This window comes from Camelus dromedarius, chromosome 24 (genome assembly GCF_036321535.1).
Source record: "Camelus dromedarius isolate mCamDro1 chromosome 24, mCamDro1.pat, whole genome shotgun sequence".
NCBI classification, from domain to species: Eukaryota; Metazoa; Chordata; class Mammalia; order Artiodactyla; family Camelidae; genus Camelus; species Camelus dromedarius.
This window is the reverse complement of record NC_087459.1, coordinates 7101483-7126359: the sequence shown is the minus strand read 5'-3', so window position 1 is coordinate 7126359 and position 24877 is coordinate 7101483. Positions and strand designations below refer to the sequence as shown.

At 59.1% G+C, this 24877-nt stretch overlaps 2 protein-coding genes across 8 annotated transcripts; both read left to right on the top strand.

Annotated features, from left to right (window-relative positions):
- Positions 1-1874: 1874 nt before the first annotated feature.
- Positions 1875-10866, top strand: PGAP6 (post-GPI attachment to proteins 6). Of its 5 annotated transcripts, none has more exons than XM_064478252.1 (13): positions 1875-1922; positions 5785-5962; positions 6042-6234; positions 6431-6558; positions 6783-7051; positions 7143-7456; positions 7886-7976; positions 8073-8196; positions 8557-8693; positions 9048-9226; positions 9297-9443; positions 10051-10167; positions 10473-10866. In XM_064478252.1, the coding sequence occupies exons 1-13, from the start codon at positions 1904-1906 to the stop codon at positions 10767-10769; spliced, it is 2193 nt and encodes a 730-aa protein (XP_064334322.1). In that variant the 5' UTR covers positions 1875-1903; the 3' UTR covers positions 10770-10866. The 5 variants fall into 5 exon arrangements, with proteins under 5 accessions (XP_064334322.1, XP_064334324.1, XP_064334323.1 ...); XM_064478251.1 differs by lacking the exon at positions 1875-1922 and adding an exon at positions 1956-2153 and having other exon boundaries at positions 9318-9443; XM_031447832.2 differs by lacking the exon at positions 1875-1922 and adding an exon at positions 1957-2153.
- Positions 10867-12231: 1365 nt separating this feature from the next.
- Positions 12232-15396, top strand: MRPL28 (mitochondrial ribosomal protein L28). Of its 3 annotated transcripts, none has more exons than XM_010991102.3 (6): positions 12232-12344; positions 12656-12953; positions 13486-13638; positions 14003-14137; positions 14231-14317; positions 14979-15396. In XM_010991102.3, exons 2-6 carry the CDS (start codon positions 12666-12668, stop codon positions 15084-15086), a joined length of 771 nt encoding a protein of 256 aa, XP_010989404.1. In that variant the 5' UTR covers positions 12232-12344; positions 12656-12665; the 3' UTR covers positions 15087-15396. The 3 variants fall into 3 exon arrangements, with proteins under 3 accessions (XP_010989404.1, XP_064334326.1, XP_064334325.1); XM_064478256.1 differs by having other exon boundaries at positions 12330-12344; positions 12680-12953; XM_064478255.1 differs by having other exon boundaries at positions 12331-12397.
- Positions 15397-24877: the final 9481 nt, after the last annotated feature.

The window sequence follows — 24877 nt, the reverse complement described above, 5'->3', positions numbered from 1 at the left end:
TCCAGAATTGGTCTCTGTCCCTTTAAATTGAGACTCTCAGAGCCCCCTGCTGCCAGGGGTGAGGAGGGCCCAGCATAGATTCCAGAGGAATAAAGGATCTCTTCTATGGCTTCACACTTAGGGCTTCGGGGTGCTCCTGGCCTCCACCCTTCACCTCCTCTCCCCAGCCTTCAGTAGCCCAGGGCTTACAAATAAACCCACCACCAGTCAAGGAAACCCTCCTCCCACCACTAGTACAAAGTTCAAAAGGTACAGGTACAGCCCCCACCTCTCAGTCCTCAGCCACTTGGTTCCCATCCTTCCCTTGCTGCTGTATGCTTCCATCCAAATAAAAAAATTTTTTCCCTAGAAAATAGTAGCTTTCTGAACACATTATTCTGCCCTTTCCTTTTTTCAGCTAAAGTTCACCTGATAGACCATTCCCAATCAGTACAGTTTCCTGGTTTTCCTTTTACAGTCCACTGTAGCAGTGTTTAAAATATCACAGTATTGAATATCCATCGCGGTACCCATGATTTGAATACCCCATTCCTTAAGACCAGTATCTTGGTGCATGTTGTACTGAAAGGCAATCAACCCCATGTTTCTGTGACCATTTCTGCAGGGAAAACGCACAGCGGCGGGATGACTGAGGATCATGTGAGGCTCCGCCTAGGCCAATTTCTGGCCTCCAAACGTAGGAGAGTCGGCACACAACCGCAGCCTTTTGGTAACATCGAACTTTTGATCTCCTCGGATTTATTAGGTGAAAGAAAAGAGGCCTCTTGGTGTTTTTCAGTTTGCATTTCTCTGAGGAGGGAAATGTTTATTTGTGTATCTTTTCCAGGAATCTATTCCAGTCGTTTCCTGTTGGAGAGTTGGTATTTATTTGTAGGAACTCTTTTCTCGTTAAGATTGGCCCTTTGTGATGTGAGTTGTAAGGATGTCCTCCCCAGTTTACCGCTTCTTTTTTTGACTTTGGTTATGCAGTTTTGTTCTTCAGGAAGCTTTGATTTTAACGTAGCTGAATTTCTCAGTCTTGCCTCTAGTCTTCTGGTCATATTTAGAAAAGCTGTCGCTTCTCCTAGACTCTGAAAGAGTTTCCCCAAGTTTTCTTCCAGTCCCTTTACAGTTTCCTTTTTATGTTGAAATCCATCTGTCGGAATCTACCCTGGTATCAAGGGTGAGAAGTGAGTCCCATCCACCAACGTGAATCGCCACCTAAAGTGCGCGAAACATGTGCAAGGAGCCTTTTCATCTTTCTTTGAAAGTCCCACAGTCGTAGCGCCTTTGAGGTGTGTCGCGCCAGGAGGCCCGGTCGGGGAGTCCAGCTCCGGGAGGCGGGAGCGGTTGTAGGCTGGATGGACCTTGCGCGGCGCCCGGCCCACCACCGCTCAGGGATCTGCAGATGCTTGGGTCCCCGGGGCCCCCAGCGCCTCCAGGAAGCATGTGGGGTGCTCTACGGTCGCCTGGAATCTCCTGCGCGTTCTAATTCACGCCCCACTATTTCTCCCTCTGAACCGAGACCCCCCACTGCCCCCTGGTTCCCATGCACGGTCTGCCGCCATTCCGCCCTCAGCCCCACGTGTCCAGATACCCTCCAGCCTCTCCTGCTCCGCCTCCCCAACCTGCGCGCGGTTGTGGGTTTGGGTTCCCCCTCAGTCCGCGACCTCCCTCGGACTCATTTTCCTGGCACGCCCCCTCGGTCCTCGCGTCGCCTCCCGCCCGCGTCCCTTCCAGCCCCACGTCGCCCTGTCCCGCGCCGCCCCCGCCTCTTGTCCCCCTTCCAATCGCCGTCCCGGCACGCCCCCCGCGCCCTGCTCGGCGCCCAGCGCCCTGCGCTCCTCTCCAGCTTGACCCCGGCGGGGCGGGGCCTCGCAGGCGGAAGTGCCCGGGGCGCCAGCGGCTGGGACCGGCCCGGACGATGGGAGCCCGAGGCAGAGGTGGCGGCTGGGGCCGCAGTGGCGGCGGTGGCTGCCCAAGCGGCGGCGGGGGCGGGTGGCCGGGGACGCGGGCCGGGTAGCGCCGGGCCGAGCGCAGAGCTATGGGCCGGGCTGGGGCTGGGACTGGGACCGGGGGTGCGGCGGTGGCAGTGGCGGTGGCGGGGCTGCTGCTGCTGCTGCTGCTGCTCGCTCGGTCCCCGCCTGCCGCCGCCGGCGACGGCAGAAAGAGCGGTGAGTTACGGTAGACCCACGGGCGCCATCCTGGGGGGGCGCGGGCTGGGAGCAGGGGGCAGCGGCTAGGAGGCGGGGCCTGGATTGTGACTCACCTGGGGACACCTGTACGCTCACTTGGCGCGGGCATAGGGCCCAGGTCCCCACCCCGGGTTGGGGGTGCAGGGCAGCCCCTTTCGGGGCGCCTCATGTGAGCGAAGTCAGGTGGAAAGGACGCCAGCGCCTCCTCCTCTGTCCCCAGGGTCAGGTTCCGCCGAATTGGCCCCCTGGAGCTCGCCCTCCCTTCCTTCCTCGTCCTCCTGCTCCTAACCCGTGCAGGTCGGGCACGACCACCGTGCACCTGGACGTGGAGGTGAAGGAGCCGGGGTGGGGAACTCATCTGGGACTCCCAAGAGCTGCGGGACTCCCAAGAGCTGCGAGACTCCCTGAGAAGAAGCGTTGGGCAGTGGGATTCTGGGACCCCTATCTGGTTTGGGAGAGGGGCAGAGTTGGAAAAAAGTTGCTAAGATCCTGGAGTAGCAATCTAGGTGGGTGTCATGCCTCCACCCCTCCCAAGGTGACCACCATCTTACTGCAGTCACTTTCAACAACTGGCCTTACTTCTTGGAGGCTAGACTCCAAGTGGTCCTCAGGACACTAGTTCGCCAGAGTGGTTCTGAGAAATGGGGACCTCTGTGTTGTTCGGGAACTTCCACTCCCTTTGGTGGAGGCCCAAGGAAGTGGCTAGACCAGGAGGGGTTCTGCAGGGCACTTGGGGATGCTGAGTAACCCCCCTTTCCCTGACTCTTGTGGCCTTGGACTCCCTGGGGGCCACGTGGGGGCTAAGAAGGCCCAGATGCCCCCCTGTGTAGTAGGCAGCTCATCGTACAGCCTGGGGCTGGCTCCCAGCCCATCTTCTCTTTTCTGAAATCTTGCTCCTCCAGGCTCCTGTTTCTTTGAGGGCTGTGCCTCTGGTTTCCTAGCTTGGCACAGCTGGGAATGAAAGGTGGTTTCCCCAGATCGGCCCCTGATGAAATCGCTTCATTGGATACCTCCAACCTGTACTTTCTCCTTTTCCTCCTTTCCCGGTATCAGGGCTAGGTGTGGGATCACTGGTGGAGAATTTATGTAGATGGAAAACTTGGGGCAGCCTCTCATCTCCCAGGCTTGCTGAAGGGGCAGGCAGCTTTGTGATCTTGGCTTCTGGGGTCTAGGGGTGGGCAGGGTCTCTGCACTGGGTGCCTGTCCTGGTTTGGAGGGTGTGGTGAAGGATGCCCTCATTAAGGATCCAAGGACAGGTTCAGGGACTTTCTTTCTCCTCCCCTCAACCCTGTGTCCTTGGAGGGGCTGTGGCCAGAGCAGGTGTGCATGTGGCTGGCACTCTCATGTATCAGAAATATGACTTCCATATCCAGCTCAGACGGATGTGTTAATGGTGTTAATTGCCTGGTGCATTGACCAACATAACAATGTGGGCATCTTGGGCAGGGAGATTAGGCTGCAGAGCTGTGGCTCTGGGAGTAGGGGACCACTGGGTCTTAGGATGACCTCTCTTATCTCTTGTGCACATGCTGAAACTTCACAGCTACCACCTGATTTGCAGATGTCCTGTGCTGGTGGGGACCAGAAGGCTCTGCCTCTCTCAGGTCAAGGGGCTGTACACTGCAGTGTGATCTTCCCTGCCTGTCCCTGTCTAGAAGTTGGGTGCCCAGCAGGCTGGCTGACCGCTTCTCAAAGGCTCTGTGGTCCTGAGGTTGTGGGGGAGGAGGTGGGGAACTGTCCTGCCTCAGCTCCCAGCACTTTTAAATTTTTCGACTGTTGTCATTATGTTATCCTGGAGGCTGCAGCAGCTTAAGGAGAAAATTTGTGTTAGTTCATTGGCTCCGAGGCTCCTAGCACTCAGGCCACAGCCAGACGGGTGGGACCTGGTGGCCAGTAGACACCCGAAAAGCCTGGAATGTGTCCTGTATGGAGCCTGCGCCTGCCCAGCCCCCATGCTGGACTCCTTGGAGCTCAGACTGGCTTTGCAAGTGGCATGTTATCTTTTCTCAAGGTGCTTCCAGGGGAGGGTCAGGAGGCTGGCAGGAGAGCCAGCTGCTCACCTGGCTCCCTTACCTGCGCATCTGGCCCACCTGGAGAGGCCCTGGGCTTGCTGCTGGGGTGGTGTGAGCCAGCCACTCTCCCATTGGGGTAGGGGGAGTCACCCAGCCTGTGGAGCATGAGGCCACACCCTGCTGTGACCATAGTGCACTTTTCAGGAAGCACTTTAACATCTATTAATCAATGGAGGGAGCGGCACCCGAAGGGAGGTGCTGTCGGCCAACTCACTAGGAAGCTGGGACCTGGAGAGGGGAAGGGACAGCCAAGGTCATACCAAGCACAGGGCCCAGCTGGTGCTGGGGCCAGGCTTCCTGCCATGCTGCCCAGGCGTCTCGTGGTTGGACCCCAGGCCTGGTCAGCCACCCCCTGGACACAGAGAGCACCCAGGGCATGCCTGTTCTATGGAAGGCCCAAGAGGGAGGGTCTGGGTGGGCACCTTCACCCACTCATTGGGCAGGTGGTTACACTGTGGGCCCTGGACATATGCACCAGTGGAGGTTGTACCGGTTAGTAAACACCCAAGGAGGGCCCTGATCCAGAGTGGGGTCTCAGGCCTCTGTGCTGAGTCCTGGAAGACCTTCCAAGCTGTCCTGGGAAGTGAGCAAGTGTAAACTTTTGGTGTGTATAGGGGAGGGGAGCTGAGGAGCCATGGAATGGGAGGCCTGAGAGCTCCTGCCAGGACTGGGCCATGGGGGATCCCTGGTCTGGGCCCCTGCCTTGTCTCTGTGCCCCTCTGCAGTGCAGGGGCCAGTCGTTCCAGCTTAAGGCAGCGCAGGGTCTCTGCCTGCCACCTCTCTGGGAGAGGAGGAACTCAGGCTCTGGTGAGCTGTACCCCAAGTCAGCCAGCCTCCAGACCTGAATCCCCTCACTTGTCCAGTGAACCAGGATCAAAAATCCTGGAGCTAGGGGGCTCAGAGGAGGTGAGGGAGCATCCTGATGTGCAGGGCCCAAGGCAGACATGAAGAGGAGTGGGGCTCCCACCCTGACCACTTTTGTGTCCTTCAGCCTTCATCACTCAGCCCCTTATGTACCAGGGCTGCAATGTGAGCGGGGCCAAGAGGGACTGTGACCAGTAGGCAGAAGCAGGGCCCTCTGAGTGGGGCTCTTTCTGCTTCTAAGGTCTGAGGCAGTTGGGGTGATAGGTGATGGGGGGCTCTGGGGCTTGTTGCTGATAAGGGATGCCTAGTGGGTGGGATGTGATGATTTGGGGAAAGTTGGCAGAGGAATGGCTGTGGGGACTGAGCCTGTGAGCCAGAGATCGATGGGGTGGAGGGGTTTAGAAAGATGGCAAGGGTGGTCTTGGATGTGTGGACATGAATAGGAACATGATGCCTGACTGAAAACTTCTGAGTCGTAGGCCCTTGTCAAGGGCTGGAGGGGGACAGTGACCTTTCAGGGTCAAAGTTGGCATGACAGTCATCCCAAGGGCTCCATGGCTTCCCTCACCTTTTCTCTCTGGCCATTCCAGGCCAGAAGGGCCTTGGAGGCCTTGCTCCCCAGGTGGAGGGGGTCCTGGGTACCCTGGCCTGGCTGACAGCACCTTCTCCCACAGATGCCAGGCTGGTGTCTGAGCAGTTTTCACAGTCCCCGCAGAAGCTGGCTTTCTATAGCTGGTATGGCAGCACCAGGCTCTTCCGCTTCCGTGTGCCCCCCGACACCGTGCTGCTGCGCTGGCTGCTGCAGGCATCCCAGGGCAGCGGCCCCTCCTGCACCAACGTGGAGATCACTGTGTAGGTGCCTGCCTGCCGCCCTCCCGCCTGAGCCTCCCGGGCCTCCCACCTGAGCCTGCTCAACTCTCTCTACTTCCAGGTATTTCCGCTATGGCGCCCCTCCTGTCATCAACCCACTGGGCACCAGCTTCCCCGACAACACCTCCGTGCAGCCCTCCTTCCTTGTCAAGATGCTGCATGGCAACACCTCCATCAACATCTCCCACCCAGCACCCGGGGACTGGTTTGTGGCCGCCCACCTGCCCCCCTCATCCCAGAAGATTGAGGTGAAGGTGAGGGGGCTCCCTCCATGGTTAGGGGGCAGGATCCTGCAGTGCACAAATGGCCAGTCCCTGCTGTTCACCTCCTCAGGGCAGACTTTGCTCTAGTCTCTGCTGCCCAGCACCACCCCCGAACCCCCAGGCTCTCTGACCCAGTTCTGCCCCCTCACCTGCTTCCTCTTCTTCCCTATGCCTGCTCTCTCCCTAGGGCTTTATTCCCACCTGTGCCTACGTCTTCCAGCCTGACATGCTGGTTGTGCGGGTGGTCGAGGTCTCTATCCTGGAGCCTGATGTGCCCCTTCCGCAGACTCTCCTCCACCATCCCAGCTACCTCAAGTGAGTGGAGGCCCTGGGGAAGGCCCAGCCTCCGAGTTTGGTGGAGTGGGTGGTACTGCTGTCCTCACTGTGGGTGAGAAAGTGAGGGGTCTGGGTTTCTGGATTGTGCTAAGAAGTGGGGACCCGACCCCTGGCCCCTTTGGCCAGCAGCCTGAGTGTGAATGCTGTGGTGACGCCGGTCAAAGCTGCAGAGCCTGAATGAGGCCATATCCCCTTGGCTGCAGAATCTTTGTCCCTGAGTACACCCAGGAGCTACGGTTGGAGCTGCAGGGCTGTGCATCCAATGGGAGCCTGGGCTGCCCCGTGCGCCTCACCGTGGGCTCAGCCACCCTGCCCGGCAACTTCCGGAAGGTGCTCACTTGCACAGGGCCCACCCAGGACTGCCGCCTGCTGCTGCCCTCACCGCCCTGGGGCCGGTGGCTGCAAGTGACAGCCAAGAGCCTGGCGGGGCCGCTTGTGTCTGTAGCTTTCACTGCTGTAGCTGCACTCACAGGTGGGCTGCATGGAAAGAGGGGTGGGTGGCTCTGCTCCCTGCCCTCCACCCCTAGGCCTTCCTCCAACTGAGCCCCTTGTCCTCTTGACAGCCTGCAGGCCATGGAGTGTGAGCTTCCAGCACCTTCTGCAGAACAGTGCAAACCAGAGCAGAAATGCCTCCACTGGTCTGCTGCCCCTGAGCCCCAGCTACCAGGAACTGGACAGGAGCAGCGGGGCAGGTGACAGCCCCTTCTGCCTCAGGAACTACCCAGTCCCTCGGGAAGACTTGGACGTGGTGTCCGTGCGCTTCCGGCCCCTAGACCAGGTGTCGGTGCAGTCAGACATGCCCTCCGTGTTGCGGCTGTACCTCAACACGGGCATGGACAGTGGGGGCTCCCTCATCATCTCTCTGCAAGTCAACAAGGTATCTTTGGCTGTGAGCACCTCGAGACCCTGCTTGAATCAGGGCCCAAGGCCCAAAGTTCAGGGCTCAGACCTCCCCGGGTGGAGTGATGCTGCTCAGACCTTTCTGTGCTGACTTTGGCATGGAGACTGGGTTGGGGCAGCCTTTCAGGCAACAAAGTGACCCTGGTGGGCATTGGGCCAAAATAGTCTCCTTCTGAGAAATGGGGAGCCTGGTCTGTGGAGCAGCAGGTCCATGTCGGCAGGCTCAGGACTGTGCCTGAGCAGACAGGGTGGAGGGGGTGATCATAGGCTGGGTGTCCCAGGCCTAGAGGGCGAGGGTCCTGGATGGGCCCTGAACCTGTGGGAGCCACAGAGAACAGCACCCAGACACTGGAGTGTGAAGTTGAGGAGGAAGCAGGGGGCTGACCCTTCTCGTCCTCCCTCTCAGACCGCAATTGCCAACAACACCTTGGTGGTGGTCTGTGTGACTGCCGCCTCGCCCTTCCTCAGCTTCAATGATTCGCTCAACTGCACCACAGGTATGGACAGGCACAGGCACGGGCAGGCAGCGTCTGGCCCAGTGAGCCAGCAGGCCCTCTGGCCATCTCTGACTGGGACTTCCCACTCCCCTGCAGCCTTCTTCCAGGGCTACCCTCTGTCTCTGAGTGCCTCATCGCGCAAGACCACCCTTGTTATTCCTTACCCAGAGACAGACAACTGGTACCTCTCCCTGCAGCTTGTGTGCCCTGAAAGTCCTAAGTAAGTAAACTTGGGGTAGGCAGCCAAGTGGTTATGCTCAGGACCATGGACAGGGCTGCCAGTGTCCCAGTTTGGGGGTGACGCCAGGAGTTCCAAGAGGTTCCCCTTTTCAACCTGGCCGCCCCTTCCACGGCAGCTCTGGGAGCCAGGATACAAGGAGGGGGGCTGGTCCAGGACCCAGTCCCAGACACATTGGTCCTTCAGCAGTGGGAGTGGGGAGGGGGAGTCTTGACCTTGGCAGTGCTCAGTTGCTATCCTCCAGGGCTCAGATCCCAAGGGCCTCAACTCTGGGTTCACATATCCAAGACCCTGCTGGGAGCACTGGTGGGCAGCCAGCCTTCCTGTGGCCCCTCCTCACAGGGAGTGTGAGCAGGCCTTGGTGCCTGTGGAGACCACTTTGTACTTGGTGCCTTGCCTGAATGACTGCGGACCCTATGGCCAGTGCCTCCTGCTGCGCACACACAGCTACCTGTATGCAGGCTGTAGCTGCAAGGCAGGTGAGGGACAAGTTTGGAGAATACCCCAAAGAGCAAGGGCAGATGCCTCCTTACCACTCCTACAGTGCCCGCCAACCCCCATGCAGGCATAGAGAGGCACCCCCACAGATGGTACTGCCTTCAGACTTTGGCTTCCCCTGCCCACACCTACCCTCACTTGCCCATGCCTGCCATATACCTGCCCACACCTACCCCATGTCTTTCCCCCTTGTCCCAGCCTGTTCTGGGTTGAGGAAGAGGCTTCTCCACAGGGTCCTGGGTGAAGGGTAGACCTTGAGGTTCAGAAGGACCCTCCGCCAAGCCTGGCCCCAGTTGCCTGGGCTTAGCCCCATGCAGTGTCACATTGGCTTATAGGCTGGCGTGGGTGGAGCTGCACAGACAACAGCACGGCCCAGACTGTGGCCCAGCAGAAGGTAGCCACCCTCTTGCTCACCCTCAGCAACCTCTTGTTCTTGGCTCCAATCACCGTCTCCGTGCACCGCTCCCACCTGGTAGAGGCCTCCGTCTATGCCTACACCATGTTCTTCTCCACGGTAGGCCAGCCCCGCTCCTGTTGTGGGGAGGTGGGGGGTCTGGGCTGCCACTGACCACCTGGCCCTGCAGTTCTACCACGCTTGTGACCAGCCAGGAGAGGCGGTGCTGTGTATCCTCAACTATGACACCCTGCAGTACTGTGATTTCCTGGGCTCTGGAGTGTCCATCTGGGTCACCATCCTCTGCATGGCGCGGCTGAAGGCAGCCTTGAAATACGTGAGTGATCTCCTAACACCCCTGAGCTGGGCTCTAGGGGAGCAGAGGCCCTCATGTGCAGCGTGTCAAGGGAGAGACCAGAAAGAGGGTTCGGCGGCTACCATTAGTGGGCAGGGTTAAGAGAGGCCTTTTTCTCTCCCAGGGCTCCATTCAGAGAGGAGGCCTGGAGCCCTGACCCTAGGCCAGAAGCCCTGACCCTAGGCCAGAACTCCCTGAGAAGCCCCCAGCTGTGCTCCTGGAGCCCCTGGTGCTGAGGACACCTTGGGGGCTTTTCTGCTGAAGTAGGATCTGGCTGATGGAGATGCATGCCCTGGTGCCCTGCATGGCCAGGTTCTTGCCTCAGAAATTCACCTGTGGATGGACCAGTGGGACCAATGCATCCCCGCAATGTAGGAGCTGGAGGAGAAGCACCTCCCTTCCAGCTAGCAGAGCATGACAAATTGTGCCAGCAGCTCCAAGGGGGCAGGCAGAGGTGCCCAGGGGGCAGTGAGGGACAGCAGGATGACCAGTGTGTCCCCACTACCTGCTCCTGCTGGCCCTCATGCTGTCAAAGATGAGCCAGGCCAGGGTTCCTGTGACCCTGTGACCATCCCTGTGTTTTGCCCAGGTTCTGTTCCTCCTGGGCACTCTGGTCTTCGCCATGTCCTTGCAGATGGACCGCAGGGCAGTCTGGAACACAATGGGGCCTTGCCTCTTTGCCATCGTGGTCATGGTCACCATGTGGGTAAGGAGCTAGAGCAGGCCTGTGGTCCCCTCAGACCCCCTCCCTTGGCAATTGGGATAAGAGTGTGGGCCCCCCACAGACCCTCACTCTGGGAGGAGAGAACATGGCCCCTCGTTCTGGCCATGTTCTTTGTCCTGGGACTGAGTCTTCCACATCCTCTGAGGGCTACTCGTGGCACCCACAGGGGCCCAGCGTGGCTTCATGCCCAAGTCTCTGTGCCCCGGAGCCCCTTCCAAGCAGCCCACAACCCTTGGGAGCCGTGGCTGCAGCCCCTGTGCCAGCACTCATGTGGTAGTTTCCTCCAGGTGTACCGCTGCGGACGCCGGCGCCACTGCTACCCCACCTCCTGGCAGCGTTGGATCTTCTACCTCCTGCCTGGCATCTCCATGGCCACTATGGCCATCACCATCTACACCTCCATGATGACCAGCGACAACTATTATTACACCCATAGCATCTGGCACATGCTGCTGGCAGGGAGCGCAGCGTTCTTGCTGCCACCACGTGAGCAACACACTGATCCCTGGGCCTGCTCCCAGAAGCTCCCCTGCCACTATGAGATCTGTAAGAACCACCGGGAAGAGCTGTACACAGTGACATGACACGGCCTACAGCTGTGATCTCTCCAGTCAGGGGCAAGACTAAGGGAGAAGGACCCTGTTCCCATCAATTTCCAACAGAATAAAATTGCCCTGTGCATCCTCTTGCTTTCTCCTCTCGAGGAGAGGACCACACCCCCAACTCCCTTGTGTCCACTAGCTGCCAGCTGACTCAGTCCCTCTGCAGGGCCCAGCTGGTATCTGCAGTGGCCCCTGGGGCCTGGGCCTGGCTGCTTGGAGACCAAAGGTACCGTGCAGGGGCAGACTCCTGTTCTACTGACCTGGGGACAGTTGGAGGGAGATGTGGAGTAAGATTCCCCCATTGCCCTAGTCTCCTGTGAGGCTGTGATATGAGAGACCCTGGTGGGCAAAGGAGGCCTGAGCTCACCTCCCATGGGCCCCTGCCACTGAGGCTGGGAGCTGTGCCATCCCTAGCTCCTTGAATGCCAACCTGCCTTGGCTTGGGAATACCCTTGCTGATGCTTTTACCATGGGAAGGGGTGACTGTGCTCACCAGGGAGCTGAGGGCACTGGGGGGACGTGAGGGTTAGCTGCTGTGAATGGTATGGAGAGGCTGGCTTCTAGCTGTGCAGCTCTCCCCCTTCACTCCCTGTGGCTCTCAGCTTTGGAGCTGCAGCCCTCTGAGATAAGCTTCCTGGGGAGGGGGCTCCCAAGTTGCTCTGGGAGTGCTGGGCCCACAGGGCACACCTCATCCCAACTCTGCCCCACCCACCCCCTGGATTCCTAGGCCCTTGTCTGGGGAGGATTCTCTTGTGTTATTCCCAGGAGAGGTGATGGCTGCCACCCTGCACTGGCCTAACCACGGTGGACCTTTGGGGAGGAGGCCCCTGGAGACCCAGCAGTGTCTTTCTCCTTCCTCTGTCGGGGAAGTGGAGGAAGGGCTGCTAACTGCCAAGGGAGCAGTACCCTCCCTTTGCTAAGGCATGACTGCAGAGGGCTACTGTCTGTATAAGGAATGCAGAGCGGGGCCATGGCAAGCTGCGCCCAGTGTGAGGGGCACACAGCCCTCCGACCTCCTGGCCCCGGCATCTTCCCTACAGGGTTCTGTCCAGGGTGTGACCTCCCTGAAGGCTTCCCCCACCCGCAGTCACCCAGCCCTTGGCCATCGGAGTGTCCTCTAGGCTTGTAAAGGGGAAATATTTATATAGGGTGTTTTGAGGGGTAAAAATTTTTAAGACATTTAAGACATATTTTTCTGTAGCTCTGATTTCCCTGTGATTGGTGAATTTCATATTCTGCAGTGATGTTTCAAGGCAAAAGTTTTTACATTGCTATTTGCGCTCCTTTGGGGAGAAGGGGAAGTGGGAGCAAGAATGACAGACCCCGCCCCTGGGGCTGCCGCTAGCGAGAAACGGCCAGCACTTGCCAACGGTACCCGGAGCTGCTTCCGACTCCGCAGGGTATTTTCCACAGTCCCTAAGGCCGAAAAGGGGGCGGGGCGAGCCCGGGGGTGGTGCGGGGTAGACCGACGGGCTTTGCAGCCAGTCAGCGACGGGTGAAGGGCCAGGTGCCCGGCGGTGCGACTTCCGGTTCCGGCGGGGCACTGAGCTCTAGGAGGTAGGCAGTGCGACCTGATCGGGGGTCGGGGTCCAGGGCACTCTACTGCATGGGTGAGCTGGCCGAGTAGTCGGAGCCGCGCAGGCTCACGGGGTCGGGCCAGGGAGACTGTGCCGGAGGTCTGGGCTGCCCTGGGGGATGGGGCAGGGGGTCGGGGCCGCGTGGGCAACGGGGCTGTGCAGGGGTAAGGAGCCATGGCGGAGGGACCTGGCTGGAGGTTGGAGCTGCGCGGGGTAATGGGGCGGGAGAGGATGAGGGGGGCCCGAGACGGCCCATGGCGTCGGGTGACGCCGGCCCCTGCCTCCCCCAAGGCTCGCTGCGATGCCCTTGCACAGGGTCCCGGTGGGCCTGTGGAAGAAGCTCCGCTTGCGTGAAGGCATCTGCTCCCGCCTTCCCTCGCATTACTTGCGCTCCTTGGAGGTGGAACGGACGCCCACTCCCGTGCACTACCGGCCACACGGGGCTAAGTTCAAGATCAACCCAAAGAACGGGCAACGGGAGCGCCTGGAGGACGTGCCCATTCCCATTCACTACCCTCCGGAGTCCCAGCTAGGGCTCTGGGGCGGCGAGGGCTGGATTCTGGGTCACAGATATGTCAACAACGACAAGGTAGGTGAGCAGGATGGGCTTGAGCGGTGCTTCCCCGGCTTTTGCTGCCCTGCTCCACGTGACTCTGGAGGTACCTGGGGAGCAAAAGGGACCCTGGGGAGAGGGGGCTTAGTGTGTGGGGGACGCAGCTCCATCTGAGTATCCTCAGAAGTAAGGGGTCACAGTTCTGGCACTGGGCATCTGAGACAGAGTGATCACTCAGATCAAGTGTAAGGATGGGGAGGAGCCTTGAGTCTTGAAAGAGGTTGAGAGTGAGGTCTATTGTTACCTGTCAGCTTGATCTCCATACTTTCCGCAATTCTCATGACCCCCGAACCATGGAGTTGTGGTTGTGTGTGTGGTGTGTCTCGAATACACACCAGTAACCTGGCCAAGGTCTGGGGAGAAGCTGTTCTCTGGGTGGGCAGCCAGGTCCCCAGGTAGGGGCTGGTCCATGTAGCTCCACATTCCAAGTCTCAGGAAGGTACCCCATTCACCGCTCAGGTCTGTGGGAGAAGCAGCAGCTCACACCAGGCCTCTGCTGCCCCCTCAGCTCTCCAAGAAGGTGAAGAAGGTGTGGAAGCCACAGCTGTTCCAGCGCGAGCTCTACAGTGAGATCCTGGACACCAAGTTCACCGTGACCGTGACCATGCGCACCCTGGACCTCATCGATGAGGCCTATGGGTTTGACTTCTACATCCTCAAGGCAAGCAGATCACCACCATGCTGGGGCATGCTGCTGTCTGAGGTGGAGGGTCACCAGTGAGATGTAAACAGGACCATGTCCCTTTCTGGGCAGCCCCAGCTGGAGTTTTCTGCCCATGGGAGAATCCTTCGCTGTGGACAGCCACCTTGCCCATGGGACTCAAGGGAGCACAGCCGTCTCCTTTTCTGCTCTTAGACCGTCCTCTGTTTTGGCCTGGGCACTGGGGCTGCCCACCTGGTCTAACGTGCTCCACTGGGCTGGCCTGGGGACTGCCACCTATTGGGGAGGAGGCTGGAGGGGCTGGCTGGTCAGGTGGATGGGGCCCTGCCTGCAGCACCTGGCCTCACGTGGAGCCTCCTGCCAGACCCCAAAGGAGGACCTGTGCTCCAAGTTCGGGATGGACCTGAAACGAGGGATGCTTCTGCGGCTCGCCCAACAGGATCCCCAGCTGCACCCAGACGACCCTGACAGGAGGGCGGCCATCTATGACAAGTACAAGGTAAGGACTTGGGCCTGTCCTTCCTGCTTCTTGGTGGGCCCCACCGGCCGGCTGCCCCTGGCCTCACCACGAGCCCCATCTCTGCTTGCACAGGCCTTTGTCATTCCGGAGGCGGAGGCTGAGTGGGTCGGTCTGACTCTCGACGAGGCTGTGGAGAAGCAGAGGCTGCTAGAGGAGAAGGTGAGAGTGTGTGGGAGTGCCAGCTGCCCTGCCCTCTCAGGAGTGGACACAGCTGCCAAGCTCCAGCCCCAGGGGAGCCTAGACCCAGAGGCACTGCTGCATAAGCCTGCCCAGCAGGAGCCATGGACTATGGGTTCTGCGGGGCACAATCCCTCCCCTCTAGGTCCTGACCTCTCCTGCCTGCTCTGGCTGGCTTCATGGACAGAAAGAGGGACAAGAGCTGGATGCTTGGCCCTGTCGGTTTACTTGGCTCCCTAGCATTCTACAGGGTCTTCCCAGTTGAAACCTTTTTATGTCTGTCCCCTGGAAGAGTCTGGAGCATGTGGTAGCTGCTGAGACAGGGAGCTCACTCATGGCCCAGAAGCTGCTGGTCCGCTGCCCTCTGCTCGCTCTATCTGCAGCCACGGGGCCCTAAAGCAGGGAAGCTGGGGGCTGGCGCCTGATCCCTGTATCCCCAAGGGAAGGTAGCCCCTCTCCCACGGACAGGCCACTGACCTCTGGGCTAGGGGCTAAGGGATGGTGAGTAATCTTGCTTTACCCTGTGGCCCAGGCTGAGGGGCCTGGGCCTGTCACGCCCAGTTCCTCTTGGTGTTTGGCCAGAGCAACTGGATTCCCAGCCTCCCCTGAGCGCCTCACTGTGACCCTGTCTTGCCCCCTGTAGGACCCCGTCCCTCTGTTCAAGGTCTACGTGGAGGAGCTGATCGAGCAGCTTCAGCAGCAGGCCCTGTCTGAGCCGGCAGTGATGCAGAAGAGAGCCAGTGGGCAGTAACCACACAGAGGCCTGGGCCTCACAGTTGGGCTCAGCACCTCCACCCCCTTTGACACAATGGACAGAGCCTGGGGCAGTGGCGGGGGCCACCATGGGCAGTGGGTGAACCCATTGTTGTGTGTGCTGGCCACGCAGCTCCCGGGTGTCATGGGCTTTGTGGAGGCCCCAAGAGGCCTCTTGTCTCAGGATCCCCAGAGGCCTGAGGCCCTCTCGCTGCCTCTGTGGTCTCCTCCCCTTCCCCCATAGTGGAGGCCCTGCTGAGGCCGGTCACCACCCTTGGGGGACAGCGTAAGTAAAATCTGAGCCAGGCTGTGTGTGTGCTGCTTTGCTTGGAGGATCAGGGCTCACCCTGCCCCAGAGACTTGGGATGCAACCAGCTATGCAAGGTTTCTGTGCTTTTCTGTCCTTTGGGAGAACCCAGTGTTGTTGGAGGCATCCTGTGTTATAGCAGGATGGGGCCTCCCCCCGCCCCCACCTGTCTGGAACATTCTCCAGACAGAGGCTGGGTGCTGCGGCCTGGCTCTGGGAGTGGTTTGACAGTGTTCATGCCAGCACTCCTGTGGGGTGGCGGGCACCCACACCAGCTCTGAGAGGTGCAGGGGCCCTCCGAGGGTGCTGCTGGTGGCTGTGTCTTGCACGGAAGGCCTTGAGTCTGGAGCTTCTGTCAGCCCCACCCTATCACAGTTCAAAAGGAGGCCAGGATCACAAGGCCTGTGGGGACCTGAACCCAGGTGGGGATGTGACTCCCAGCAGGAGGCTGGGCCAGGCACCCTGAGGCCTTTCCTGCTCTAAGACCCACTTCGCTGACCCTTATCTGGAAGTCCTGAGCATTGAAAGCCAGTCAGGTCTCTGGGAGGACAGGCAGGTTCCCCTGACCTGGTCCTAGCTGACTGACTAAGGGGCACCAGGCTTCTCTGAGGAGTGCTATGGGAGGTCACACCCCCCTGGGCCGTGTTAATGGAGGGGAGGCAGAGTGGCCTGCAGATGTTGGAGGGCCTTGGTAACCCCATGGCTCATAAGAAGGTCATCTAGGACTGGGAGCTGCCTTGGGGTCAGAGCCCTGGGGGGGAATGTCCCAAGGTCACCAGTACCAGCCTCCTCCGAGGGCACTTGGGGAACTCATGTGTCCTGATGCTCCCCATCACAAGTTCTTCATATAATATCTCTATTTTGTGAACGGTTTTAATTTTTAAAGAATTTTACCAAGAGTTGACAATGCCCAGCTCACCCAGCCCTGGCTCTGTGGGCCAGCAAGGCCCAGCCCAGTTGTTCAAACCATGGCCTCTGGCTCTAGCCCGGTTGGTGGTGCTCTGGGCCAGCCCTGCCCGGCCTCCACTCATGGTTCCCATGTTCAGCCCTGGACTGAATCAAACTGATTCCCTTTACACTCCCTTGGTCTGTTGCCTGGATCCCCTGTGCAGTGTGTAACCAGAACATCCCCAGTTCATTGACCTTGGCTGAAGTAGCCTTCCCTCACCTGCTCTTTCCTGCCCCAACTAAGGCCACAGGAGTAGGGGTGTTCTGTGTTGGATTCCTGGGGCCCCAGGGACCTGGGGCTACACAGGGCATGTGGGCTGAGTAGGGTCGTGGCTGGGCTTGAGGGTGGATGAAGGTGGACTCTGCCTCCCTGTCAGCACTGGTGGGCCAGGCCAGAGTGTTTCCAGCCTGGGATTACCACAAGGACGGCCCAGGCTGGCCTCTGCAGACTAGTGATGGGAGCTTGGCATGCCTGGAGCAGATCACTCACCTTACCTGGACCTGAGGCTGGACTGAGTTGGGGTCTGAGTATGGCCTTGGCCCTCAGTCTCCAAAACATGAGCCCTTTTCTGATGGTGCAACGTCAGTTTCATCAAATTCTCACAAATATCCTTGGTTCAGGAAAGGTTAAGAAACCCTCAATGAGTGACAGGCTCACTCCGCAGCCCAAATGAAATGATCACCCAGGGAAGAGGGTAGAGCTCAGTGGTAAAGTGCGTGCTTAGCATGCACGAGGTCCTGGGGTCCTGGGTTCGATCCCCAGTACCTCCGTTTAAAAAAAAATCTAATCCCAACCCCCAAAAGATCACTGAGGTCTGGGACAAGCCCCCCCCCCCTCCAGATTATCTGGTAGGTGGGGCTGGGAGGGGACACAGGGACTGCAGTCACCCACATGCTGCACACGGAACCAGGAGCTGAGCTGCCAATCAGCCACCTGTCCCGGCCGTCCGATGTGTCCTACCCTTCGGGCTCTGGTCAGGAAGTGACCTCTGAGCTGCGTTTATTTCTTTCCCCTTGTCAACCACACCTCCACCAATCTCTTCCTTGCTCTGTCTGTCTGAGAACCTCTGGTTCCCCCCTCACTGACGTCCTGGATTGGTGTGGGCTGTGTGTGTGTTCTACTGACCAAGGTCGAACCTGTGGAAGCCTGAGCTGCCCTGCCCTGGTCTGTGGCCTCAAACAGGTCGTGCTCTGTCTGCACCAGCTAAATCGACCCTTCCCCGTGTCCAAGGCCTTAGGGGCAAGCTCCCTCCCTCTGCATGTGTTTCCATGACAACAGCTCAACCAGTCAGCTTCAGTGTCAATAGTCTTGCTGGGCTGTGGACAGGAGGGTGAACCATCACTGGCTATGGATTGGGGAAGGGCCCTCAGGACCAAGCACTGGAGGTCCATGACAGTAGTGTGGCCATCAGCACCATGGTGTCTTGAGGCCTTGTGTCCACTGTCTCATTCTGATGTCCTCAAGTACCAGGAAGGGTGAAAAGACTGACTTAATCTTGAGATGGGACAACCAAGGGCAAGGGAGAGACGGTGGGGTCCAGTCAACAGCTCTATACCTGAGCCCTCACCCTGAGGGTCTCACCTGAGTCCTGCTCAGGTATGTACTGGCTGCATGTTTGCAGGTGTGCAGAGAGCAGCCTCGCCCCTGCCCTTGGCCCTGTCAGGGTGCTGGGAGCACAGGGGAGCTGCTGGGGGACCTCCATCCACATCCACTGTCTGCTCTTCCCTGAGCTGGCGGTGCTGGGACCCACCTCAGCCTTCATCCACTGATGCCCACTTGAGCCCCTCTCCTTCCCACCCCCACCTGCTACCCCCAAGCTGGAGCCCTGGGCCAGATGAACCCATCCAACATTAGCCCTGTGCAGGTTGGCACCCTCTACCACACCTGACACAGGCCTGAGTACCCACCCCGACCCTGCCCCTGGACGAGACCTGTTTGTGTGTGATGGGAGGCCTATAAGACTAGAGGTGGACTGGGCAGCTTGGGTTGGGGCCAGGCCAGTGTGAAGAAGGCTGAGACTAGTCCAGGGTGCTGGCTGAGCACCTTCTGTGCCCTGTGGCTCTGGGTCCAGCCCAGCCTGCTGTGTGCCTGTTCCCTCAGATTTGTGACCCTGTGGACACCTTTTCCAGGCTCGCCCTGGCCCCTGGGTCCCTCTGGCTTTGGCAGTGGCCTCCTTAGCAGCTGCTGGGCCCCAGGGGCCTGCCTTAGTCCTGGCCTCTTACCAGGGGCTTGAGACTCATGCCTGCTCCTCTAAGCCCTGCAGCTGTTCCTCCGTCCATCTTCTGCTAACAGATGTGGGCTGGTCCTGGGTCAGGAAGTGGGGCATGGCCTCCTCCCAGGGCTCTCAGGTGTCCTTCATGGGGGCCTCAACCAGGTGGTGCTGATCCCAGGAGCGTTTGGACAGGCGAGGGGCTGTCACAGAGATGGGGTCGGGGTGGCTCTGGGATGTTCACTGTCCTGCAACACCCAGGATGGTCAGTCCTTGGAGTGATGCTGCATCATGCCCTTGCTGAAAAGCTGTGGCCTTGAGACATCAGGGAAGGCCTTGCTGAAGGCTGGTGCTAAGAGACCCTGAGGCAGGCAATGGGAAGAGCTGGTGCAAAGTCACGGTGTACGGCCAGTTTCCACGGGGTTGGAAAGTGTCCCAGAGTCCTGTTGGGTGGGGCCCAAGGTCGTGGGGCAGCAGGGCCATGCTGGGACCTCTGCAGGCTCTTGAGGGGGCTGTGATTGTGTCTATGTGTTCAGCAGGCTGAGGAGAATGCTGAGGGGCAGTCCCTGGGAGTGGAGAGTTTCTCCTGCTGTTCCTCCTCCTGCTGCTCTCACCCATTATTTTCTAACCCGACTGGGCCTGACCTTCAGCCCCTGGGGCAAGCCTGACCTGAAGTCCTTTTCTCAGTAGGGGCTGCAAGGACACTCTTCCTGCCTCTGCCAAGACATCAGGGAGGGCATGGAATGGCCTAGGACATGTCCCAAGAGAGGGACAGGAACCCCTTATGCTGGACATGCATCAAACACACGCATACACAAACACTCAACAGCTGGTGCAGGAGCAGCCACCATCCAGCCACGTCTGACCCGACCCTCGAAGGGGACCCTGGCATGGGCCCACCAGCGGCGCCCGCCTGCTCCCTCGGCAGTCAGGAGTGGCTCGGGGGTGGCGGTGTCTAAAGGGGCTGGTTGCCATGGCTACCATAGGGTTCCGAGGCCGTCATCTGGTCCCTGCCTCAGCCAATCGGAGGTGGGAGCCCGAGCTGCAGCCTAGAGTCACGCTTCTTCCTCCCAGCCACACAGTGGCCAAGAGCAGGGACCTGCTTCCTGGAGTGGCTGAAAGTGCTCGCTCGGACCGGCCAAGCCCATCATGGCGGACCGCGGGACGGTGGGGCGTGAGCAGGCACACGGAGCCAGGCAGGTGAGGTAAGCCGGGTGGGCGGACGGACAGACGGACGGACGGACAGGCAGACAGGTGGACGTGCTCCCTGCTGCCCATTGTTCTTTTGGCTGAGGCTCTGCCCTCAGCCCACCCCGCCCTCTGACCCTCACCCTGGGACCCTCTCCCTAAATGTCCCAAGGAAGGGTCCCGGAAAGAGAGACAAAGGAAGCAGCATGAAGCAGAATGAATCCCACCGCGCCCTGGTCCCGAAATCACTCTCCTGGGTCTTTCACATCAGATTTCACATAGAGGCGGCATCAAAGACCCCCAACTGGCCAGGGCCCTCAGCGTAACGGCCACCTGGCCCCTCTCCCGGCCACCGCTCCCAGGGCTGGGCAACAGGCATGTCAAGGCAGCATGGTTTAAGAAGGATTTTTTTCAAGAAGAAAAGAAAAAGCGGAAAAAAGAGAAAAAATGTCCACCTATAACGGGGAGCGGTCAGCCCAAGATGGATCAGAAGCGCCAAATCCCATTACTCGGGACTTCAGAGGACAGGCCCCGAAAGGCAGCTGTGATTAAGAGCTTGTAAATGGAGTGTCCTTTGGAGATCAAAGAGGGACACGCTTGTGTGTGTGTGTGTGCGGGCGTGCGCGTGTGCACGCGTGTGTGCAGGGTGATGGCAGTGGGGCTGTGCGCCACGGAGTGGTGGAGCCTGGCGTGTCACCTGCCCGGCACGGCCACCCTCCATGTTGTGGGTGTCCTTGCTGCTGTGTGCGATGTGTGTATGCACCCAGGGGGCGGACCGGGTGCAGGCGAGGCCTGGTCCCCACCACGCACACCTGGCCTCTGGTAGCCGGCCCTTGGGAAGGCAGTCCTGGCTGGGCCTTTTTCCCCAACCTGGGCCTCCATCTTCTTCTCCTGGAGTCTGGTCTCGTCCCCAAGTTTGGCCCAGACAGGCCTGGCAGGAGCAGAGAGCACAGGCCCGCCGCTGTGTAGCCGGGTGTGAGTAAGGGCGGTGGCTGCCTGTAATCACCCCGACCGTCCTGCTGCCCGCAGAGGCCGAGAGCTCCCAGATGGCCTGGCGAGCATGTCTCAGAGGTTCAAAGCCTCTGTCGGCACGATTGTTGGGTTATTAGGTAAACTCTGAGAAGCAAATCTTTTAATCCACTGTGGCTAATCCAGTGCACTTTTGTTTGCCATGACAGATTCTGCGGCAACAAAGGGGCCAGAGGAACCCTGGCATACATAATCACATACTTATAACTGGGCCGCAGCAGCCGCTGGGCTCCTAGGCAGCCAAGAGAGACATCGGACAGCCAAGTGAAGGGCGGGTGGCAGAGGCCACCATGGGTGGAGGCCAACCTGGAGGGCATGGGCTGTTGGTGAGGGCAGCTGGCCCACCCGAGGCAGCAGCACCCCACCACCTGTCGCCAAGACCCCTAGCTGCAGCTTGAGGGGTGGCCCTGGTCCCTGGGACTGTGCAGGCTTGGAGTGGCTGAATGGGGTGTGTCAGGGGGAAGGAGGAAAGGTAACCAATGGATGGGAGTAAGAGCTCACAGCACCAGGAGAGGCCTCCAGGGATGGGCTGGTCAGGACAGGGAAGGGCATTCCAGGAGAGGGAATAGCAAGGACACAGGTGGAAGTCTGCCCAGCATGAGGATTTGTGCAGCAGGAGGGCAGGCATACCTGAGACCAGAAGGGGAAGTAGCCAAAGGCTGCCTGGGAACATGAGACTATATCTGCTGCTTCCAGAAGTTGGGCCGAGGTCCCTCAGGAACCTGGCCCCTCCACTTGAACACCATCACTCCTGGGAAAATGGCACCGGGGATGGCATTGGGGCAGCAGGCCCATTGTTCTGTTTGAGACACTTGACCTGGACCATGGCCAGTATGGGCTCCCTTCTGTGGCCTGGGCCCACTCATGGAGGGTTGCTCATGGACCTCTGAGGGCCCAGGATCAGGTCACTTTGCCAAGGAGGATACTCTGACTCCAGGAGGTGGCTGCCCAGCCCAGAGTCTCTGGCTGGCCCAAGTCTCCAGGGAGGCAGGAGTTGGGCAGATGACCCTGAGCCCCCCAAGTTAGGGAGCTGCTTGGTTGGTGGTGGGCAGGCTGCTCACCCCATGTCTCTCCTAGGCCCCTGTAGCTGGTGGGCACCATCTTGGACACTGAACCCTCAACACCCATCCTCCATCCCTGAGCCTGCCTGTCCATCTCCTAGACTCCTAAACACACCTCTGGGGTCAGAATCCTTCAGAAAGGCAGTGCAAAAAAGGTGTTCCTGCTGTGCCCTTTGGCCTGGAGTGACAGGACTCCTTTAGGACACTCGGTGAGAACCAAGTTGAGGGTGTGTGGAGGGTACCCTGGGTTGGAATGTGCTGGCCTTGGGGCCTGACCATTGACTCCTTGGGGGCCAGGGACTTGGGAGTCTGCATCAAGTCTGCTGGGTGAGTCGTCTTTGCAGGGACCTCAGTATAGCATAGCACTGGCTCACTGGGCCTGGGACTCTGGGCTCTGAGCAAATGGGAAGAAGCAGATAACTGCATAGCCATGTTTGAGAGCATGGCCACACAAGCAGCAATGGCAGTGCCTCACTTCTCATCTTGCCTATGAAAGGGAAGGGCAGGACCCACTGTCTCGTGGGAGCAGGGGCCACCGAGCCTGGACTACACAGAGCAGCAGGGTCAGAAACTGTCTGTTGTGCCACTGAGCTGACCCTGGAACCAACCTGTCTGAGGCAAAGCTCTGCTCCTATCCCCCTACCTCTCAGCTTGTCAATGGGACCGGGGTCACTCCTGGGGCGTGTCTGCAGCATCTTTGGCTAAAGTTGGTGAGAAAACTCCAAACAGCAAGAGGGATGCAACATGCCAGCCTGGAGGACACACCTGCCCCACAGGTGTGAAGGGCGAGAGGAGCCAGACACAGGAGGAAAGAGGAAGGGGACCTGCTTAGGGAGGCCCCAGCCTGGGGTGCCCACGGAGCTGGCCAGCTCAGAAGCTCTAGGTGGCACCCGTTTGCTGGTCCTGGGGCCAACTCAAGGTGACCACAACAGTCACACCCTGCCTGACAATGCCCAACGGGTCACCTCTGTCCCATACTCCAGGGTCCTCACCCCCACTGCCTGTCTTACTCTGACGGATTAATTTCTACTGACCATTGATGGGAAGATGGCGCCTGCTGCAGAGCTTCCTGCTTTTCCCCAGATCCTAACAGTAACATCCTTTTAGATGGTCTTCTAGATGCATACAAGAGGCTGGAGCCCGCCCTGATTGCTCTCCAGCAATGACCAAAAACGGCTCCGGTAGTTCCTCTTTTGTACTCACATGCTCTGCATTCATCAAAATGGGTACCTTGTGTGTGTGGATTCCCAGCCTTTCTATTTGGTCTTATGGCTCACACCCTTGGTGTGATGTCTCCGCATCAGTTGTTGAGTGCAGGATGGGGTCGGGGTCATACCTGGCCCTCCCTGCTGACCTCAGAACCCATGGGAAAAGGACACTCCGGGACAAGAGAGGGAGCCCTGGGGGCCGAGTTTACGGCCAGGAAGGCAGCTGGCCATTGTGGCTGGGTCTGCATCTGCATCTCAGAAGGGAAGTCCACTTGCACTCTTCAGAACTGGATGAGCCAAGGCCTCCCTCCCCGAACTGGTCCTCACCTGCCTGCTCACCACCCACGCCCACCTCCCATACCTGTGCCGGGCCAGAGAGGCAGAAAATGTAGAGCCCAGATAGGGCTCAGCCTGAGGCTCCTATCTTCCTCCAGAAGTCCAAATAAGAAGAGTCCCTCCGTGTCTTCCCCTCCAAGGAACAACATTCCGTCTCTGTAGCTCATCCTCCACACATGGTGCCATGGTGGACACTCCTCAACATACCTCCTTGGTGCATCTTGGAAGATTCCTATGGATCACTTCTTACAAGTGGTCTTCCCCAGCCAACTGACAAATGTGTAAGGCTTCAGAGTCACTGTATTTTAAATATTCCTTTTATGTCTAAGTTGAAGAAAATGATTTCATTTGTGCTCTTGAGTTTTTTGTTTAGTTCCTGGAAAGCCTGAACAAGTGTCATCTGCAGTTTATCAGATCAAAGGCTTATGTGCAATCTCTGCCCCCAGGGAGGGGGGCGTTTTAAAAGATCTCTGTATGAAAAGAGGGCTCTATCAAGGACTCCCCTGTTCACAAGTGAGGCTCCCATGGCTCTGTGTCTGCTCTCAGCTCTACGGGGCTGATGTAGTCCCCCTGCCAGGTCACTCCTGTTCCAGGCAGGCCTGCAGAGATACCTTCACCACCTTCCTCTCTTCAGAGCCTCCCCAAACTCCCAACTCTGGTTTCCCTGAAACTGTACCCTCCTCCAGTCTCCCTTATGTGCTCGTAGCCACAACCCACTGAAGCAGGGCTGAAGCATTTCCTCCAGGCTTTCTGACTCTCTTCTTGTCTCCACAGGGTGAGGGCCCTGAGCAGCCAGAGGCGCGAGGGCCCTGTTCTGATCCCAGGGCCTGGGGACACCTGCCACCATGGGCCCGGAGGAGGATGGACATGGACACAACCCTGGGAGGCTGGCCTGGCCACAGCAGCAGCTCTGCAGAACCAAGGCAAGCACTGAGGGCCCATGTTTGGAAGTGGGGAGGCAGCCTAAGGACCAATGTCTGGAAGAATCTGCTGTCTGTCCAACACACTCAGGACTCCTGCACCCCACAGATACTTGGCTGTACCATGATGGCCACCCACTCTGTCTCTGAGGCTCTGAGGCTGAGCAGGGTAGGGGAGAGGCTGCAAAGGCATCTCCTGTACCCAGCACTGGGGACTTAGGACCATCCCAGCTGGATGTGGGTGAGAGTTACACCTGCCACCAGGACCCTAGTAGATCCAGTTGGGTTCAGCAGTGCAGCTCCTCTAATGTGCTGTCCTCACCACAGTCCCCACTCCTGCCCAGCCTGCCTTGTGCATGGTGATGGCCCAAGAGGTGGCTTGAGCCATTGGTAGGCTAGGGATGCTTTCCAGGTGGCCTGCATCCCTTACTGCTCCCCTTTCCTATGAAACCCTGGGTGGCGTAGGCTGTGCTGAGTCCTGGGAGGCTGAAGGCTGGGATGCCTCTGTACCACGCACCCCAGGCAGGTGACACCAGCAGGCAGCTAGGCAGGAGTTTGGCTGGTGTCTAGGGAGCCCTGAGT